At 40.2% G+C, this 16,208-nt stretch overlaps 1 protein-coding gene and 1 non-coding gene across 3 annotated transcripts; one reads left to right on the top strand and one right to left on the bottom strand.

Moving 5' to 3' along the window:
• Positions 1-1,312: 1,312 nt before the first annotated feature.
• Positions 1,313-1,384, bottom strand: trnae-cuc (transfer RNA glutamic acid (anticodon CUC)). The gene has a single exon. It is a non-coding gene; the product is annotated as a tRNA-Glu (tRNA).
• A 1,935-nt stretch (positions 1,385-3,319) lies between these two features.
• On the top strand, positions 3,320-15,820 carry sppl2 (signal peptide peptidase-like 2). 2 transcript variants are annotated; one of them, XM_071526927.1, is made up of 16 exons: positions 3,320-3,403; positions 4,206-4,322; positions 5,556-5,738; positions 6,344-6,433; positions 6,623-6,762; positions 7,708-7,850; positions 8,573-8,669; positions 9,271-9,387; positions 10,249-10,330; positions 10,901-10,975; positions 11,065-11,127; positions 11,304-11,403; positions 11,836-11,913; positions 12,468-12,628; positions 13,531-13,719; positions 13,816-15,820. In XM_071526927.1, exons 1-15 carry the CDS (start codon positions 3,356-3,358, stop codon positions 13,705-13,707), a joined length of 1,671 nt encoding a protein of 556 aa, XP_071383028.1. In that variant the 5' UTR covers positions 3,320-3,355; the 3' UTR covers positions 13,708-13,719; positions 13,816-15,820. The 2 variants fall into 2 exon arrangements, with proteins under 2 accessions (XP_071383028.1, XP_071383027.1); XM_071526926.1 differs by having other exon boundaries at positions 13,531-15,820.
• The last annotated feature ends 388 nt before the right edge of the window (positions 15,821-16,208 follow it).

The following is a 16,208-nucleotide window of genomic DNA, read 5'->3' as shown; positions in this document are numbered from 1 at the left end:
TCCAACAAAACAGTACAGTATGAACAGGCCCTCAATTTTTCGTTTTTCAGTGACAATTTTTACTCCTTTATTCTGAAGGCGCAATTGCCTAACTTCCGGTTTTACTCTAGTGTCTCTGGGTGGCTTGACGCAGCTGAATATCCGGTGGTTGGGAATGCAGCAGGAGGACGGACATATGGAATGACATCATACTGAGTGAATCAACCCCTCCGCCTTACGTAAATGAATAACAAGATCGAGCATGCAAGGCAAAGATTAAAGGAAGTCTAGGGACGACCAGATGACTATCTTAAGGTCTAATCACAGTCTCTCTTAAAGCACACAACACTGGGCTACAGGGCTAAAATGACCAATTAATCAATAATTGGAATACATTTAAGACACCACTGTAATAAAAATCACTATAATATACATCTAATATTTGTATATGGATTTTTTTTTATCTGTAGCCTAATGGTTTGGCTTTAGGGGCCCCTTTTCAGTTTTCTGTGAAATGTATTATAGGATTACGACACTTGTTAGGTAGGTAAAGATGACACAGATTGTTGCTGTCATACTGTGTTGATAAATGCACTTCGCTGCCCTTTTCATGTCAAGTCTAGTCAAGTTTATATAGCCCTTCATCACAAAGCATCAAACTCAAAGAACTTTACAGAGAAGGAGCCTATATCTGTTTAACCAATAATCAAACACAAAACAAAATGACAAAACATGGACAACGATAATGAGATATGAAGACATCAAATAAGACAGGGAGGTCATATCACTACGAAACCATTTAAGTGTATCCCTGAAAATGCCTTTAATTTCTCCTTTTCATAAACATTGATTATCTATTAAAAATAACAAAGCTTAAAAAAAAAAGTAAGGTTAGTAGGCTATCATGGGTTTTTAAGGGATTTATTCATGAGTTGATTCATGTAGACGCTAGTAATTAAGAGATTTTTCATGCCATTTATGCATGGTTTACAGGGTTATTAATTAGTTATTAATGGAAAATTCCTATCTACCTGAATTTTGCATTAAATTAGAAAGTAAGGAGTCAAAAATGAAGGGGTGTTTAAGGTGGTTTTGACGGGGTCTCCTTTGCATGAAATTATGGGTGAAATGTAAATGTAAGGGATTAACGAACCAGTAATCCCTTACATTTACATTTCACCAGCATATCAGAGGGTGGCATTCAGAACAGCCACTCTGGGAATGGCAGGGCAGGGATTTAGTGCCTTATCCGAATGACACTTCGGCAGGACAGGACAGGACAGGACAGATGTTATCCAGGCTCACTGACCCACCGGACTGCCCCTAAAAGCAGTTCCCTGACCGGGAATCGAACCCGGGCCGCGGCGGTGAGAGCGCCGAATCCTAACCACTAGACCACCAGGGAAGGGATACGTTTCCAAAGAGACAACAAAACTCTCACAAGACATCTGCAATTCCTCTGATCTTTATTTAACTGTCTGAGTCAAAATTTTAAAACATATTTTTAAAGGAGAGCTGACCGAGACTGCACCAGCACAGAAAGTTACAGACATGGCAGCACATAACGAAACAATGGAGCCTAGAATATCCTATAACAAATATTTAAAAAGTAGACTATAAAACACAAAATAGGGAGAAAGAGAAAGGGAAGGCAGGGCAAAGAGAGGATATGTATATATATATACACATTAGGCCTACAAATAAATGTAAATTTATATAAATAATTGTGAATTTCAGAAAAACACAGCTTTGAGATGTTGCAGTGCACCTTGCAAAAAAATATAAGCCTACAAAATGCCCAAACAGTCTGTAGCGACAATGATGAGTGAAAACATTAGCTTTTTTTTTTTTTTTTATTAGTTTATTTAGTACAGGGACAATGCACATTAATAAGCATTTCTGTCAATGTGTTTCCATCTGTAGACCCAGATTACCTAGCATTAAAGGCACATATTTAATAAATTAAAACACACATACACACACACACACACGGAGAGAGAGAGAGAGAGAGAGAGAGAGAGAGAGAGAGCAGACATGATTACACAGATTATACAATGGGCAATAAATAAATGTAGCCATGTTTCAGGGAACTAAGCAATTCAGCTGCTCCAAAGGTATGGAGCATTTCATGTCATCTGTTTACCCATCCCAAGGCCAGTTTATGAAGCTGTATGAAAGCTGTGCAGCATAATCATAGTGGAAATAGGGTGTATAGGGTGTTATGGTGAGGTAGGAAATCAGAGGTGTAGCCTTCCTGTACCTGGTGGAAGAGATTGGGCAGGGTTTAAATCCTGTACAGATAATCACCACAGATGTCAACCACACGCCAACAGCTGACAGGTGTCCAAGTCCGCTTGATCTCATTTAAAAACTGCTTTCTCCCTTCGTGGGCAACAACAATCATTATTTCCTCTGTGTTTATTCAGCGGTGATGCGGTGCCACAACTACAAAATAAACACCACCGCTAGAGGAAAATGATAATGAAGTTAAAATGATAGTCAAATGTAGTCAAATTTCATTCCAAAACAAAAAGACATAGTGCCAGAGTCAACATAATGTTTTATTAGGCCTATGTTTTATTTGGCCTATGTTGAATAAATACAGAGGCAATAAACCCTCAACTACCCCAGAATAATGATGAATGTTTCAATCTGTCTGAGTAAATAAAGCTTAAAAAGGAAACTATTTTAAGACCAATGAGTACCTGTCAAAGATAGTAAAACATTGTTATGACTTAGTTAAGGCTGAATCATTATATTTTTACATTTTAATTTCATGCTGCATTGTTTCGGTAGGCTACATTTTTCATCATTGTCATTTCAGAATTCATTTAATGCAGTTTTGCTGTCAGCAACCGCCCAGCGTCAGCGCGTTGACTACATGACACATAGTTGGTCATGGAGAAATATTATTATCAAACTGACAAAACATTATGTTACTATGGCTATAAAATCATTTTGTTCTCTGATTGTAGATTCAAACCTCAATATACACTCGCCGCCATTTTTAAAATTTCAGCCACGCCTCTCTCACTCGCCGACCTTTCACCCAGACAATAAATAATAGGCAAAGAAAAAGTCTGGTAAAAGCAAATTTATTTATTTTTTCGTTTCTTACTTGCTTTAGTGTTAGATCAAATGCCATCGTTTCCACCAATTTAGCATCAAGACCGCATCTTTGTATAGTTTTTTCTTTTTTTGACTGACTTTGACTTGAGCCAATCACGAGACGTGTTTACTCCTGTGCGACTAATGACAACCAATAACAAAAGGCACTGCAGAAAATGGGCGGGCCGTACTAGAACGGCTGGTGGGCTTTACTGTATGTGGCTCGAGCCGTGCGGTTGATGGGGGAAACAACAACAAGCTAGGCATCATGAGGGTCCCTATAACCCTGATTTGGGCAGCTTTTCTTATCCAGAAGGTGAGACAGACTGTATCTTTGTCTTCGCAAAGTGTTTATACGTTAATATACGTCGTAGCCTACACGTGGTAGATGAAAACAAATTGTTTTTTAGTTGCTGAATTATTAGCTTGCATGCTATGACTGTGTTAGCTTGCGGAGATCACCGATTGGGCCCCGGTAACCTGCAGCAGTTACCTTTTTGATTTATAACAGCCAAGCACGATTATTGTAGATTGACTAGATCGCTGTCACTATCACTAGTTTCACACTAAATTCTGTCATTTAATGATGACACATCTCCATAAACAATGAATCTGATACTTGTGGTATCGTCTTAGACAATCACCGTTAACTGGACAACTAAACGTTAGTTAGTAAGCTGTCATAGGCAGTTAGTCACAGGTAACTAATGCAAAATGCAAACTAATGTAAACAGCAATAAAGTGCGCCTGTGTACATTTTAGACCAACACGGCTTTACTGTTAATCGTCATAACTGATACCAGAGCAGTTCAGCTGCAGCATGATGAAATCACTATTTCAATATCAATGTTTCCGTTTAAAAGAGGTTTAATTTAAAACGCGCGTGAGTATACAAGCTACTGTATCAGCAATGGATACACCTTTGTAACTTTTTGTTTGTTACAGGACTTCTTTTCCTTTCCTCTACCACTTTCACCTCAGTAAACATGAAACAAAAACAAATACTGCAATGCTACCATATATTCGTGAAGCCCAGGAAGCAAAGCAATAAACATTTCATCCACACCTTGAGTTAACATGTTGTATTAGAAATTCATATGTTGTTTTGATTTTGACAGGTAGTGGGAGAGTATGGCATGGCCCATTTCAGTGACAAGGGCAAGAGCAAAGGAAAGGATTACTGCATATTCTACAACTCACAATGGGCACGTCTACCTCACGACCTCAATAAGGCAGTAAGTGAATAGTTATGAGCAACTAGTGTTGTGTCACCATATCAGAATTTTGACTTCAATGCCAATATTAAGCAAAATTTGATACTACTGTGATGCCACAGTAAACAAGAAAAACCACCAGGCAAAGAGTTACTGCGCCTGACCTTTGTAGCAACCTTTGCACAGCGGTTTTAGATATTTCACTGTCAGCTGGCCATCTTTGTCGGTTCTGTACGTATAATGACTATAATAATGATAATAATGTTCTAAAAATATTTTAAGTAGAGAACAATGGTGAAAACAGCAGGGGAAAAAGAAAGCAATGGAAACAATCTAAGGGCAGTTACAAAAGAAAGATAAAACATTATACATATATATATATATATATATATATATATATATATATATATATATATATATATAATAAGTCAAGAGAAGGCAATATAAGACTAGTGCAGAAATAAGAACAATAAAATTATATAGGCTAATAAAAAGTCAAGATAAGGTGAAGAAAAGTTTATAAATGGACTAAAGGTCTTTAAAAGGGACTTAATAGATGATACACACTCCACCAACTTTATATCTAGTGGCAAGTTGTTCCAAAGTTTAGGGGCTCTGACTGCAAATGACCAGTCTCCTTTTGACCTCAGTCTGGACTTGGAAAGAGAAGAGCCATATTTGCAGACCTGAGGGTGTACTGTTGAGTATATGGACTTATAGGCTTTGAAATGCAGGGTGGAGCTAAACCATGTACTGATTTGTAGGTGATCAATAAAATCCTTTATAGGAAGCCAGTGCCAGGAAGCTGAAATATGGCCTCTTCTATTAGTGCCTGTTAAAACCCTGGCAGCTGCCTTCTGAACCATTTGCAAATGTGAGAGAGCTTTATGACTAATACCAGAGTATAGTGAGTTACAGGTCATTAGCGGATAAAAATGATTTCATTTGGGAGATGTTTGTCAATTGGAAAAAACACAACTCTTTAACATTCTTTACTTGTATACACTCTCTGGAGGTGAATTTCAGCTTTCAACATTTGGTAAAAGTATTGAACGTTTATAAAATTCACTATTTAATTCAATCTATTTGCAACAGCATATAAGTGGTATTGAAATTTCAGTTATCATGACAACACTATAAGCATCAAAATGAGAGAATCTTAACTTCAGGGATGGATCCAAATCATTTTCACATTGCGAACCGTGCATTTGTGAAGCATCCTTGCATTTGTGTGTTTTTCTTTGTATCCCATAGTCACATCTCCAGATCTATGACCTGACAACATCGGTCCTGTGCTCGCCCTCTGAGGTCCCAGAGGGAGGCTTCCCCAACCGCATCCCCATGGTGATGAGAGGCAACTGCACTTTCTACGAAAAGGTCCGACTGGCCCAGATTAACGGTGCCAAAGGCCTGCTCATTGTCAGCAAGGACAGACTGGTAAGGGGGGAAACACTAATTGGATATTCTTACATGGGCACAGCTGTGCGATAAACAGGGTTCCTACCGTCATGGAAAATCTGGTGTTTTCCAGGCCTGTAAATGATGTGGAAAGTTATATGCGTCCAAAAAGTTTTGTAAAGACCATGGATTTGAATTTGTTCATAATGCAAAATCCAATTACTTTTACACCCTGAAGTAGGTGTACATAAAATTACAACCAATAATACAGTCACAGATTTTTGAACATTGCCCCCCACCCGCCATCCCCTCATATAAAACCTGCAACCTCACAACTTTCAAAGTAGTAACATGGTCTGGCGGTGCATTTTTGGGTGTTCACCACCGAAAACGCTGTTTCCTTAATGCTATGTAATATCACATACTGTAATTTAACTTTACTTTTTTGGAACATGGACACAAACAAATACTTGTAACGGAAATTATCATGAAATAATCATGAAACAGTTATGGAATTGGGTAGCAAAGTGTGTGTGGGAACCCTGTGTATAGCTTTAAACATCTTAGGATAGTTGGTCTTCACAGTTGTGCATCATGTTGTGGTCCAGAAAACAGAAATCAATGGCTTTTTTTTTTTATCACAGACACCACCAGCAGGAAACAAGACTCAGTATGAGGAGATTGATATTCCTGTAGCTCTGCTCAGCTACTCTGACATGCTGGACATAAGCAAGGTGAGAGTTTTGGCTGTGAGCCATCGAAACCATAGACACTCAGACCTGGTACTTTTGGGGTACAACTGATGCTACCAGTTTCTCTCTGCCTGTTAGCATGGCAAAGTTATTACTTCTTACCATTTTACAGTTTGACTAGTCTCAGTAATTACTCAGACCCGAGCTAATGCTGTTTCCTGACCCCTGCAGACCTTTGGGAAAGGAAGAGTGGTTGCCATGTACGCACCCAAAGAGCCAGTGTTGGACTACAACATGGTGATCATCTTTTTAATGGCGGTGGGAACGGTGGCCATCGGAGGCTACTGGGCTGGCAGCAGGGACAGCAAGAAGTAAGTGGAAAAAAGGGGGGGATACAGTAGGAAACTGGCATCCAATGTGGGAAATCATTTCATGGTTTTGAATTCTCAGTTCTGACTGAGTGTTACATAGGCACAGAAATAACTGTACACAACACGCAGTTCATTATGATACAAACTTTTTCAGACATTATCTATGAATGTCATGCTTTTAGTCCTTGCTGCTAAATATAAATCAAAAGTTAATCATCTCTGGGGAGAATTTGTCACAGTTTCATTGGCAAGGAACTACAAGTTCTTGCACTGCTGCACAGGAAATAGACCCGTCTGTGTTTGCTTGTGTGTATGATTGCTCAATCTTCTCTTGGAGGAGCATGTATACATCTCCTCTCTGCAAACCGAATAGTACAATTCCAACTCCAGCAAAGGGCAGTGTTGTTTATTTGGCCGTCTGAGTGACTCACCAGCTTAAGCCAATCTGAGTCTCTTCTTCCTGACGGAGTTGCCAAGGTGACTAAGGCCGCGGTCAGATGGGGTTTCTGATGCACAGGGCCGAAGGCGGAAAACATCTTGGAAAAGGAGTGCGAGTCCTGGTCTGTGTAGGAAGTTAATGCCAGCCACCAGCCGAGCACTGGTAAATATTGGCTGTGGTCAGTAGGCTTGTCAACCTGGCCACTTTTGCAAGTAACCAACCATCAGTTATTTTAGTTATATAAACAATATCTGGGTGGTAAAACGGTGAATGTGTCTTAATTTTGTAATGCTGGCCAGTGGACAAAAAAAGTTAGCTTCCTGCTTTGGTTTTGACTACTTTGCGTCTTAAGCACGGTGAAATCAGTATGGTTTTGTGACCTGACGAGTGTTCACGGATCAGTATTCTTTAGTTTAATGCGCACGCTCCCAACCTCCCAAACAAGCCTCCTCAGCTCAGCTCCCCTCTCCTCCTCTTGTCCCTCCTCCCTGCCTCTCCCTCTGCAGGCGCTACATGAAGCACAAGCGGGACGACAGCACAGAGAAGCAGGACGAGGAGACGGTGGATGTCACGCCCATCATGATCTGTGTGTTCGTGGTCATGTGCTGCAGCATGTTGGTGCTACTCTACTTTTTCTACGACCTCCTGGGTACGACACACACACCGACCGACACAACACTGATCTCTCCTTATGCATTATCACACACATTACTACGGTTCTCCTCAAAGCAACATGCTGACTTTTTGGATTATAAGCTCTTTGATCACATCCCCCATTATGTGACAAATAGACTGATAGTGGTTTCTATCATGTCTACCCAGTATTTTTATTGCTTCAGTTGTTATTCCTATGTTGGAGGGTGGCAGTAGCCTAGAAGTTAGAGGAGCAGGTTTATGACCTGAAGGTTGCTGGTTCGAACCCAAGATTAGCTAGGAAATCTTGGTTGGGAAAACAAATGAGAAATGCTCCACCTTCCCTCAAATACTACTGTCAAGGTGCCAGTAGTATCAGGCTTTGGATGTAGAGGACACCTTCCAGGTGTGAATGTGTGGATCTGTGTGAGTGTAAAGCAAGGAAGTGCTGAAGAAGAGCATGTTTGCTCAGTTAACTTTCCATGGATGAATAAAGATTAAAAGAAGTTATCACTCTGTAGTATGCTAATGATTTAGCTCACTGTATATGTGCAGCAGACAGTACAAGCTGCTTAGCATCATCTCAGTAGCTTTTGTTCATACACCCTAGTGCAGCAAACTGGTACCAGTCTTCTCATCTTTAACCAGTAAAAAGTGTATTCCTGTCATGGTGTGTAAGTGGATATTATATGACAAAGTGACAATATGCACTAACTTCCTGACTGCACCTCTCTCTAGCCATTTGGGCCATAGGCATCTTCTGTGTGGCCTCCTCTGTCGGCCTCTACAGCTGTCTATGGCCTTTCGTCAGGAGAATCCCTTTCTGCAAGTGCAGGTGAGACTCTTCAAATCAAACTGTATCCAATCAGTTATTTACTGTCAAGGGTTAAATTTCCATTTAAAGTGAGGTGTCACTTAGGTTTGTACATGTGTACTTGTACAATAGCATGCTTACCTCCATATGACTTCATGAACAGTCAACTGCTGACATCAGCTGCCCAAGGGATCTGCTGTCACCAGCTGTGATGATCTTTTTTCTCTGACTCTTCATATAGTTGTTTTTTGAAAGCCTAGTCTCCAAATTACAACTAACACTAAAACAAACTGCTCTCATCAAGACCCTAACAGTTGGAATGATTTTAGAGCCAAGATTGTGATTCATTAAGAACTTAAGTGTCTCTTTTTGTCTATGAACAAGCAATCCCTCATTCATAACCCTGAACACAAATATATTGAATACAAATAATAGTTGTAGAAGTATAATATTTGGCATACAACACATGTAAGCGAATGGTTAGTCAGAAAAAAGCCTGCACACTGGTCATAGGAGATGTTCGTAGTGATATTCATGCTATATTATAATTGTGTTTCACTGAAGGCAAATATGACTTTACAGCAGTTGTGGTTTTCACATGTGGTCTGTCTTGTGGCCGCAGGATTCCAGAGAATAACCTGCCCTACTTGCACAAGCTGCCGCAGGTCCGCATGCTGCTGCTCTCAGCCTTCTGCATCAGCGTCAGCGTCACCTGGGTGGTGTTTCGCAATGAAGACCAGTGAGTATGGAGAGACAAACGCTGTCAAATCCACAATGTACCCATAACCTTTTGAGTCTGAGTTTGCAGACAGCGAAAACCAAAAGTGAAAGGAGCAAGATGCTAACGTGCCACAGTAACCCATTTAATATCAGAGTATAAGCCCTGCATTTTAACAGAGTTTCTCATCGGAGTATGAGCTTACCCAAATTATATATTTATTTATTGTATATATGTTTACATGGGTCAACCCAAAACCAGGTTGCTTGAGTAGCGAGGTTAAAAACAGCCTTGCTTGTAAACATAGCCACACACACAAACTTTGTCTTGCTGTCTCCACAAATATAGTTTGACTGGCTTGTGATTCAACTAGCTTTTCTCTTTCTCTTTTATCTTTTTGGAGTGTTTAAAATCCAGTATCCATTAGAAAAGTTGTCCTGGATTGTTTGATATCCTGGCAGACATGTAGAGATAAACATATAGAAACAACACAGCCAGGGTTTTAGCAGCATATTCTACTAAAAATACATTCATGGTCCTGAGAATATTAAAAAAAAGATCATATTTGCAACTTCAGAATGAAAGTAGGTATGGGTACTTTCAGTTAATTTCAGATTGTGCTGCTAAATTTCTTCGCTGTGCTCCAGAATTTCATTTTAGAAACACATGCCCTCCATAGTAAAAATGTCATTGTAGCCCCTGTATCTGGACTACGGGATGACGCCTTCTGTAAGTGCCGGTTGCCAGATGTGTGTCGGATGACATAATGGTGAAATTGTCCTGTTGGAGTGTGAGTAATATCTTGTTAGAGGTAGATGACGATGGTGCTGAGGAGGCTGGGCTGACTAACAGTGTTGTTGTTCCATATGGTGTGTCCTCCAGGTGGGCGTGGGTGCTACAAGACACCCTGGGGATCGCCTTCTGTCTCTACATGCTCAAAACAATCAGACTGCCCACATTTAAGGTGGGTCGGTGCTATCTTACATGTACGCTGTACTAATGTGGGATATGTTTTTTTCAGGATTTGCTTCTTTTCCCACTCATTTTCAATGATGATTCCTTGTCTGTCTCCTAGTCCCCCCACATTATTTATCTCTTTACAGTATAATAAATATTAGGGCTGGGCGATAATTCAATATTATCGTTTATCGTCTTTCAGTGGAATCATATTGTGATGATATGAAGATATTTTAATATCGTGACACACATTTCTGCTGTCTAAATTGATGATGACAAGCAAATTTTACTTAAAAACTCTCATAAAATGAGGTATGGTAGGAATATTTTATATTATTTTATATTTTAGATTATATATATATTATATTATATATATATTATATATATATTATATAATATTTCTGTTTTGTTTGACATCACACCTAACATTACCATTCGGTTCAATGAGATGAACATTAATTTGATCATTTAACGTAATTTTGCATACATTAACCATATCTTGATATACAGTATATGTTGATATCATGTCAGTTGTAATTCACTTGATGGATTTTTCCTCTGTCTCTCCTCCTTGCAGGCCTGCACTTTACTCTTGGTGGTCCTTTTTGTCTACGATGTTTTCTTTGTATTTATTACACCCTTCCTCACAAAGGTATGTTGAGACTGCTGTTTTCACTGAAATGTATATTTAACTGTCTGCAGTCTGTTGAGCTCATTTTACCATGTGCCTCTCCTCCACAGAATGGGGAAAGTATAATGGTGGAGGTAGCGGCTGGTCCCTCTGACTCCGCCACACATGAAAAGGTGCGCTTGTTTTCAAATTCCAGGGTTCCCTGTGGTGGGTGGTGTGGTGGGTCTAGTTACAGAAATATAGCACTGACTGTTCCTCCGCCTCCAAACGCCCCTGTCAGCTCAGAGGTTAAGCAGTTGAGTAGATGTCATGAAAGCTGTGGTAACACTGATCATTGTGTTTGCTCCAGCTTCCCATGGTGCTTAAAGTGCCACGGTTAAACTTCTCCCCCCTGGCCCTGTGCGACCGGCCCTTCTCCCTCCTGGGCTTTGGCGATGTCTTAGTACCAGGTAACTAACTGTGGTTTTTTTTACAACCAGAGATGCTTTGACAAATGTTGATCACAGCCACCTTGTTTCGTCTTTGGTTGGTGCATGAAATTTGGCTGCAGCTGAAATCTTGGCATAATAACCAGCAATTGGCAAGCTCAAATCTGCTATTGGACCGTAGTACAGCTATGTTGTTAGCCATGTGAACACAGAGCACCACTTCATACCCAGACTTAGGGTATATCTGCAATTTTGAAATGTATTATTTTATTTAGCATGTCCGGTGTAGTTTAAAAATAGTCAATGTTGATATCAGATATCAAAAGTGCTATTAAACAATTTTGTCTGTCAAATCACCAAGTCATATCTAAATCTCTGTGCTGAGATATGGGCAAATACAGTAACTGCCCCCGATTGACTGACTTAATCGCCTCTCTCTTGTCTTCCCTCCAGGCCTGCTGGTCGCATACTGTCACAGGTTTGACATTTTAATGCAGGCCTCCAGGATCTACTTTGTGGCCTGCACTATCGGTATGTACATGACATGCTCACTAGGGACTGATGGGTAATCACTGTACTTTTCTTAGTCATAGCACTTGGGGAAAAACTTGGCATTGTTGAGATACTCTTGTTTATAATTTGCCATTGTAGCCTGCTCCAAAATGCACCCTTCTCTTAAGGAACTGTCCTGGACCAGGACTCAGAAATATTAGTAATATCTCTTGCACTTTTTATTGGTTGCTTGTAATGTTAGAGATTTAGGAATCAAAGCTCATTCTGCTGTTGTTCATGTCCGCTAAATGCCTTAAGCAAGTTGTATCCAATCCTGTACCATTGAGGAACCAAGAGTAAGCAAGTTTTCCTTCCAACTAACCAAACATTACAACAGCTTATTTCACTAATTAGTTCCCCCCTCTCTGGTCAAAGTTATGCTGACTGGTGGAATGAGCTGCTGTGGTGTTTGGTTAGCATGAAAACCTGCATTATCTTTGGCGTTGATGGCACATGATGGGACACCAGTGCCTTTAAACTTTAAATGACCCGGTGTTTGACCTAAGCGTGTGTGCCACTCTGTCTCCTCTCAGCTTATGGCATCGGCCTGCTGATCACCTTCGTGGCGCTGGCAGTGATGCAGAGGGGCCAGCCGGCCTTGCTCTACCTGGTGCCTTGCACTTTGCTCACCAGCCTTGCTGTAGCGCTGTGGCGCAGGGAGCTGCCCCAGTTCTGGACTGGAAGTGGATTTGTGGTGAATACCAGTTTGATATGAGTGCCTACTGCGGAGCAACGAAAAGACTTAAAAAAAAAAAAAAAAAGCAAAGAAAAAAAAAAGAAAATTTCTAGTGTTAAATAACACGCACAGTAAAGTAGAATTTCAAGTTGAGTAACCCCTTTAAACAGTTCCACCCGTTCCAACTGCCTCTTTCTGTTTTGCTGTCCCCCCTCCCATCGCTGCTCCTTCCCTTTTACTTTACTGTGGGTGTGCTCTAGTCTGGCGCTGAGGGCTCAGCTGTCTGTGAATTTCACTGCAGGTATTCTATCTGGGCTTGTTTTTGCCTCTACTTTCCTCTCTGCCATTAAAACATCCTGATCTTACTTAAGGTTCCTTTTTATTGTAGCTTTTTTTCCTGGAGAATAGACCTTTATTTCCATTTTTGTGTACACACATCAGTGGTAGACTAGTAATCATGGAATAGAGGGAAGTGACAGCTAGATCAGTCACTGGTGGTGATGATAAATGTGTTGATTAGCTCCTGTTATTTCTTAGAGATTGACGTAGCATTGGTAGCATGTGTTATCTGTTAGTTTAGAGGGACTCGAGGCACCAGTGGGGTTTTCTTTGATAGGCTTTCTCTGCCTTTATGTATCCTAGGAGTTCTCTAGCTCTGTGTACAGTAATACCTCTGACAACACTATCACTATCACTCGTTAATTGGAGTTGAATTGTAAAAGCATTACCTAATGAAAGATAATGAAAGTGTTTTACCATTTAGCTGAAATCTACTTGTGAACAGAGGAATGACTGTATATGTTTGTTTTCTTTGTCTTATCTCTTTCATTTTCGTTATTATCAATAAGTTTTGTTTTCTGCACGATGCGCTTCACAATCGCCTCATCTCGACTTTGTTTTGGTTTTTTTGTCCCCTGCAGCCTCCCATAGTACTGGCGCCGATCAACTGCACACAAACCGCAGCTCCGCCGACAGAGGGGCCCCCGACCAACGCTAAGCCACAAAGCACAGAGGCCGCCAGTCAGAGCGAGGACCCGCCCCCTTACCCACCTCAGGAAACACCCACGGCTGAGAAAGAGGAGAACAAATTGGAATAGAAAGGACTAATAGTACGGCATTTTAAGTCATTTCATGTGTTTATTTTCGTTTTTTCTACATAGTATCAGTCAAACGCATAACGGACGTTTTAAATATGGACGTTTCAGTGCGAGGGGAAGAGTGAGTGTCTGAATCGGCAGGGCACCGGGATCGGACACATCGAGGGTCAAAGGCCATGAAAACTGACAAAAACGCAACAACTACCAAAACTGCACTACAGCCCCAATACCTTCCCCTAGCACACAGTCTGTACCACCTGTAATGGGAATGTACCCCAGCTGGGCGACACTAAACACCCCCATTCCACTCAGCTGAGGATCTTGCCAGCCCTTATTGTCAAAAACACACAACTACACACACTACTGCAGATTAACTATGTTGGATCAGAAGCCATTTTAGGTTTGCTTGTTCCTTCTTTATCCCTCTGTTGCTGTTGTGAAACCACACCAGTGTCAAAGTATGCAGGAAAGCTGGCTTCATACCCTTTAACATGTGGTGCTATCATGGTTTTTATTTTGACTGAGCCAAAGGTATCAGATATTTTGTTTTGTTGTTTTTCTTTTGACCTTAAGCTTTTGTTGATATTTTTCTTTCATCTTACCTTTTGGATATATTTTGTTTTGCATGCTATGGTTTTGATTTTGACCCTTTATATAAGTACATTGTATATTCTATAGTGCACACTGTTCGTATACGGTACTGGTGGCGCAACAGTTAAAATGTTGGCCGCTGCAGTTATTATTATTATTATAATTTTTTTTCTGTAGTTTTTCATATTGTCTTAAGAATTGGTTTTGGCCTTACTGTGTCCATGTGTGGAGATGGAATGTGTCTGTGTAAAATTTGCTTTATGAAAAACATGAGTGCTGTGCTCAAAACGCTGTGCTGCAGTTTAGTATACGAGCTGAGGAGTGAGTGAATTTGATGTTTGAGACGTTGCATAACCAATGCTCCTTGAATTCTGTAATTTGTATGAAACATTTGCACAATATTTTTTTGGAATTGACGGGCTGACAAGAAGACTGTGTTTGTTGGTTCTTGCCTATATATATATATACAGTATATCTATATCTATCTATACCCATGGGATTAAGAAACGGAAATTCATGGTATCAATGTATGCGGTATTCCTTATGCTTTGTTTTTGTCCATTTACGACCCGAGGGTTTCATCTTCAACATAGAGCGCAACAGCCACTTAATGCTTTGTCGCCAAATGGATGTAGATAAGTTTCTGGTTCTCATTCATTTATCATGCTGCCTACTAACCAAATTCAGCAGTTCTGCGCAGAATTGTTAAAAAGGTCAAAAGGTGAAAATAAAGTGCTCAAAGTTCACAGGTGGGATGAGGACAGCTGACTTGTCTGGGTGCGTGCCCTCGCTGATTAAACGGATTCAGATTCATCAGGTTAAAAAGTTCAAGAAAAATAAGAAATATTAGTAGAGTGCCATAAAGTGCAAAGTACCACCAGTGCAAAAATACAAGTACAATAATATATAAAATACAATCATGAAAATACAATAAAATACAATAAAGCCAATGTTAAAAAAGCTAAGATAAAGATAAAAGTGACCAGTGTGACATTTGGTAACATGATACCATTGCACATCCATGAAAAAGAGCACAACTACATATTGCACATGAGCCAGTAATAATTATTGCAGTCAAAGTGCCCTCTACCTCCAACAGAAAGGAGAGGAGTTGTACAACTTAATGGCGACAGGAAGGAAGGAAGGATTTCCTGTGGCGCTCAGTAGTGCACTTCATGGATAACAGTCTGTTGCTGAACTTGCTCCTCTGTCCCACCAGCGTATCGTGGAGGGGGTTGGAGACATTGTCCATGATCAAGAGGAGTTTGGAAAACATCCAACTCCTTTCGGTCACAACAGCAAGGGGTCGAGCTCCACTCCCAGAACAAAACTAGCCCTCCGGATAAGTTTGCTGACTCTGTTGGAGTCAACAGCTTTTAGGCTGCTGCCCCAGCACACAACAGCAAAAAAGATGGCACTAACTAACAGCACAGTGTTTTCCAGGACATTGAGATTATTCACCAGTATAGTTTGATGTCACCAAGTGGTTTTTAATACCTCAGTTGAGGACTACATATAATAAAGAAACATTGTATTTGAAGTTTGGTGTATTTTTTTGTGTATTGCATGGAATTATAAATAGTTTGTGAGAGAGATTCTTTTTCACAGAAGAGTATTAGGGCCATTGTAGGTGGATTGTTTTAGTTTTTTTTCACCAGAGCCAGGGGAGCGCGTTAACTGAGAAAAAACTCAGAAATTCTGAGATTAAGATCAGAAATTTGCGAGAAGTTTTTTTCTCGCTAATTTCTGACTAAAATCTCAGAAACAATGGCCCTAATACTCTTCTGTGAAAAAGAATCTCTCAAATTTGAAAAAGAATCTCTCAAATTTGAGTTTTTTCTTACAAATTTCGGAGTTTTATCTCAAAATAAGAATACGTTTTTTTCTCAGAAAATGCCCCACTCCCCTCG

The sequence above is a fragment of the Centroberyx affinis genome, unplaced genomic scaffold (assembly GCF_046629955.1).
Source record: "Centroberyx affinis isolate AG114_WGS23_722 - 3 ecotype Tasmania unplaced genomic scaffold, CSIRO-AGI_Caff_v1 ptg001479l_1, whole genome shotgun sequence".
Classification (NCBI taxonomy): domain Eukaryota; kingdom Metazoa; phylum Chordata; class Actinopteri; order Beryciformes; family Berycidae; genus Centroberyx; species Centroberyx affinis.
Note: the sequence above shows the minus strand (reverse complement) of the source record. Positions and strands in the feature narration are given on the sequence as shown.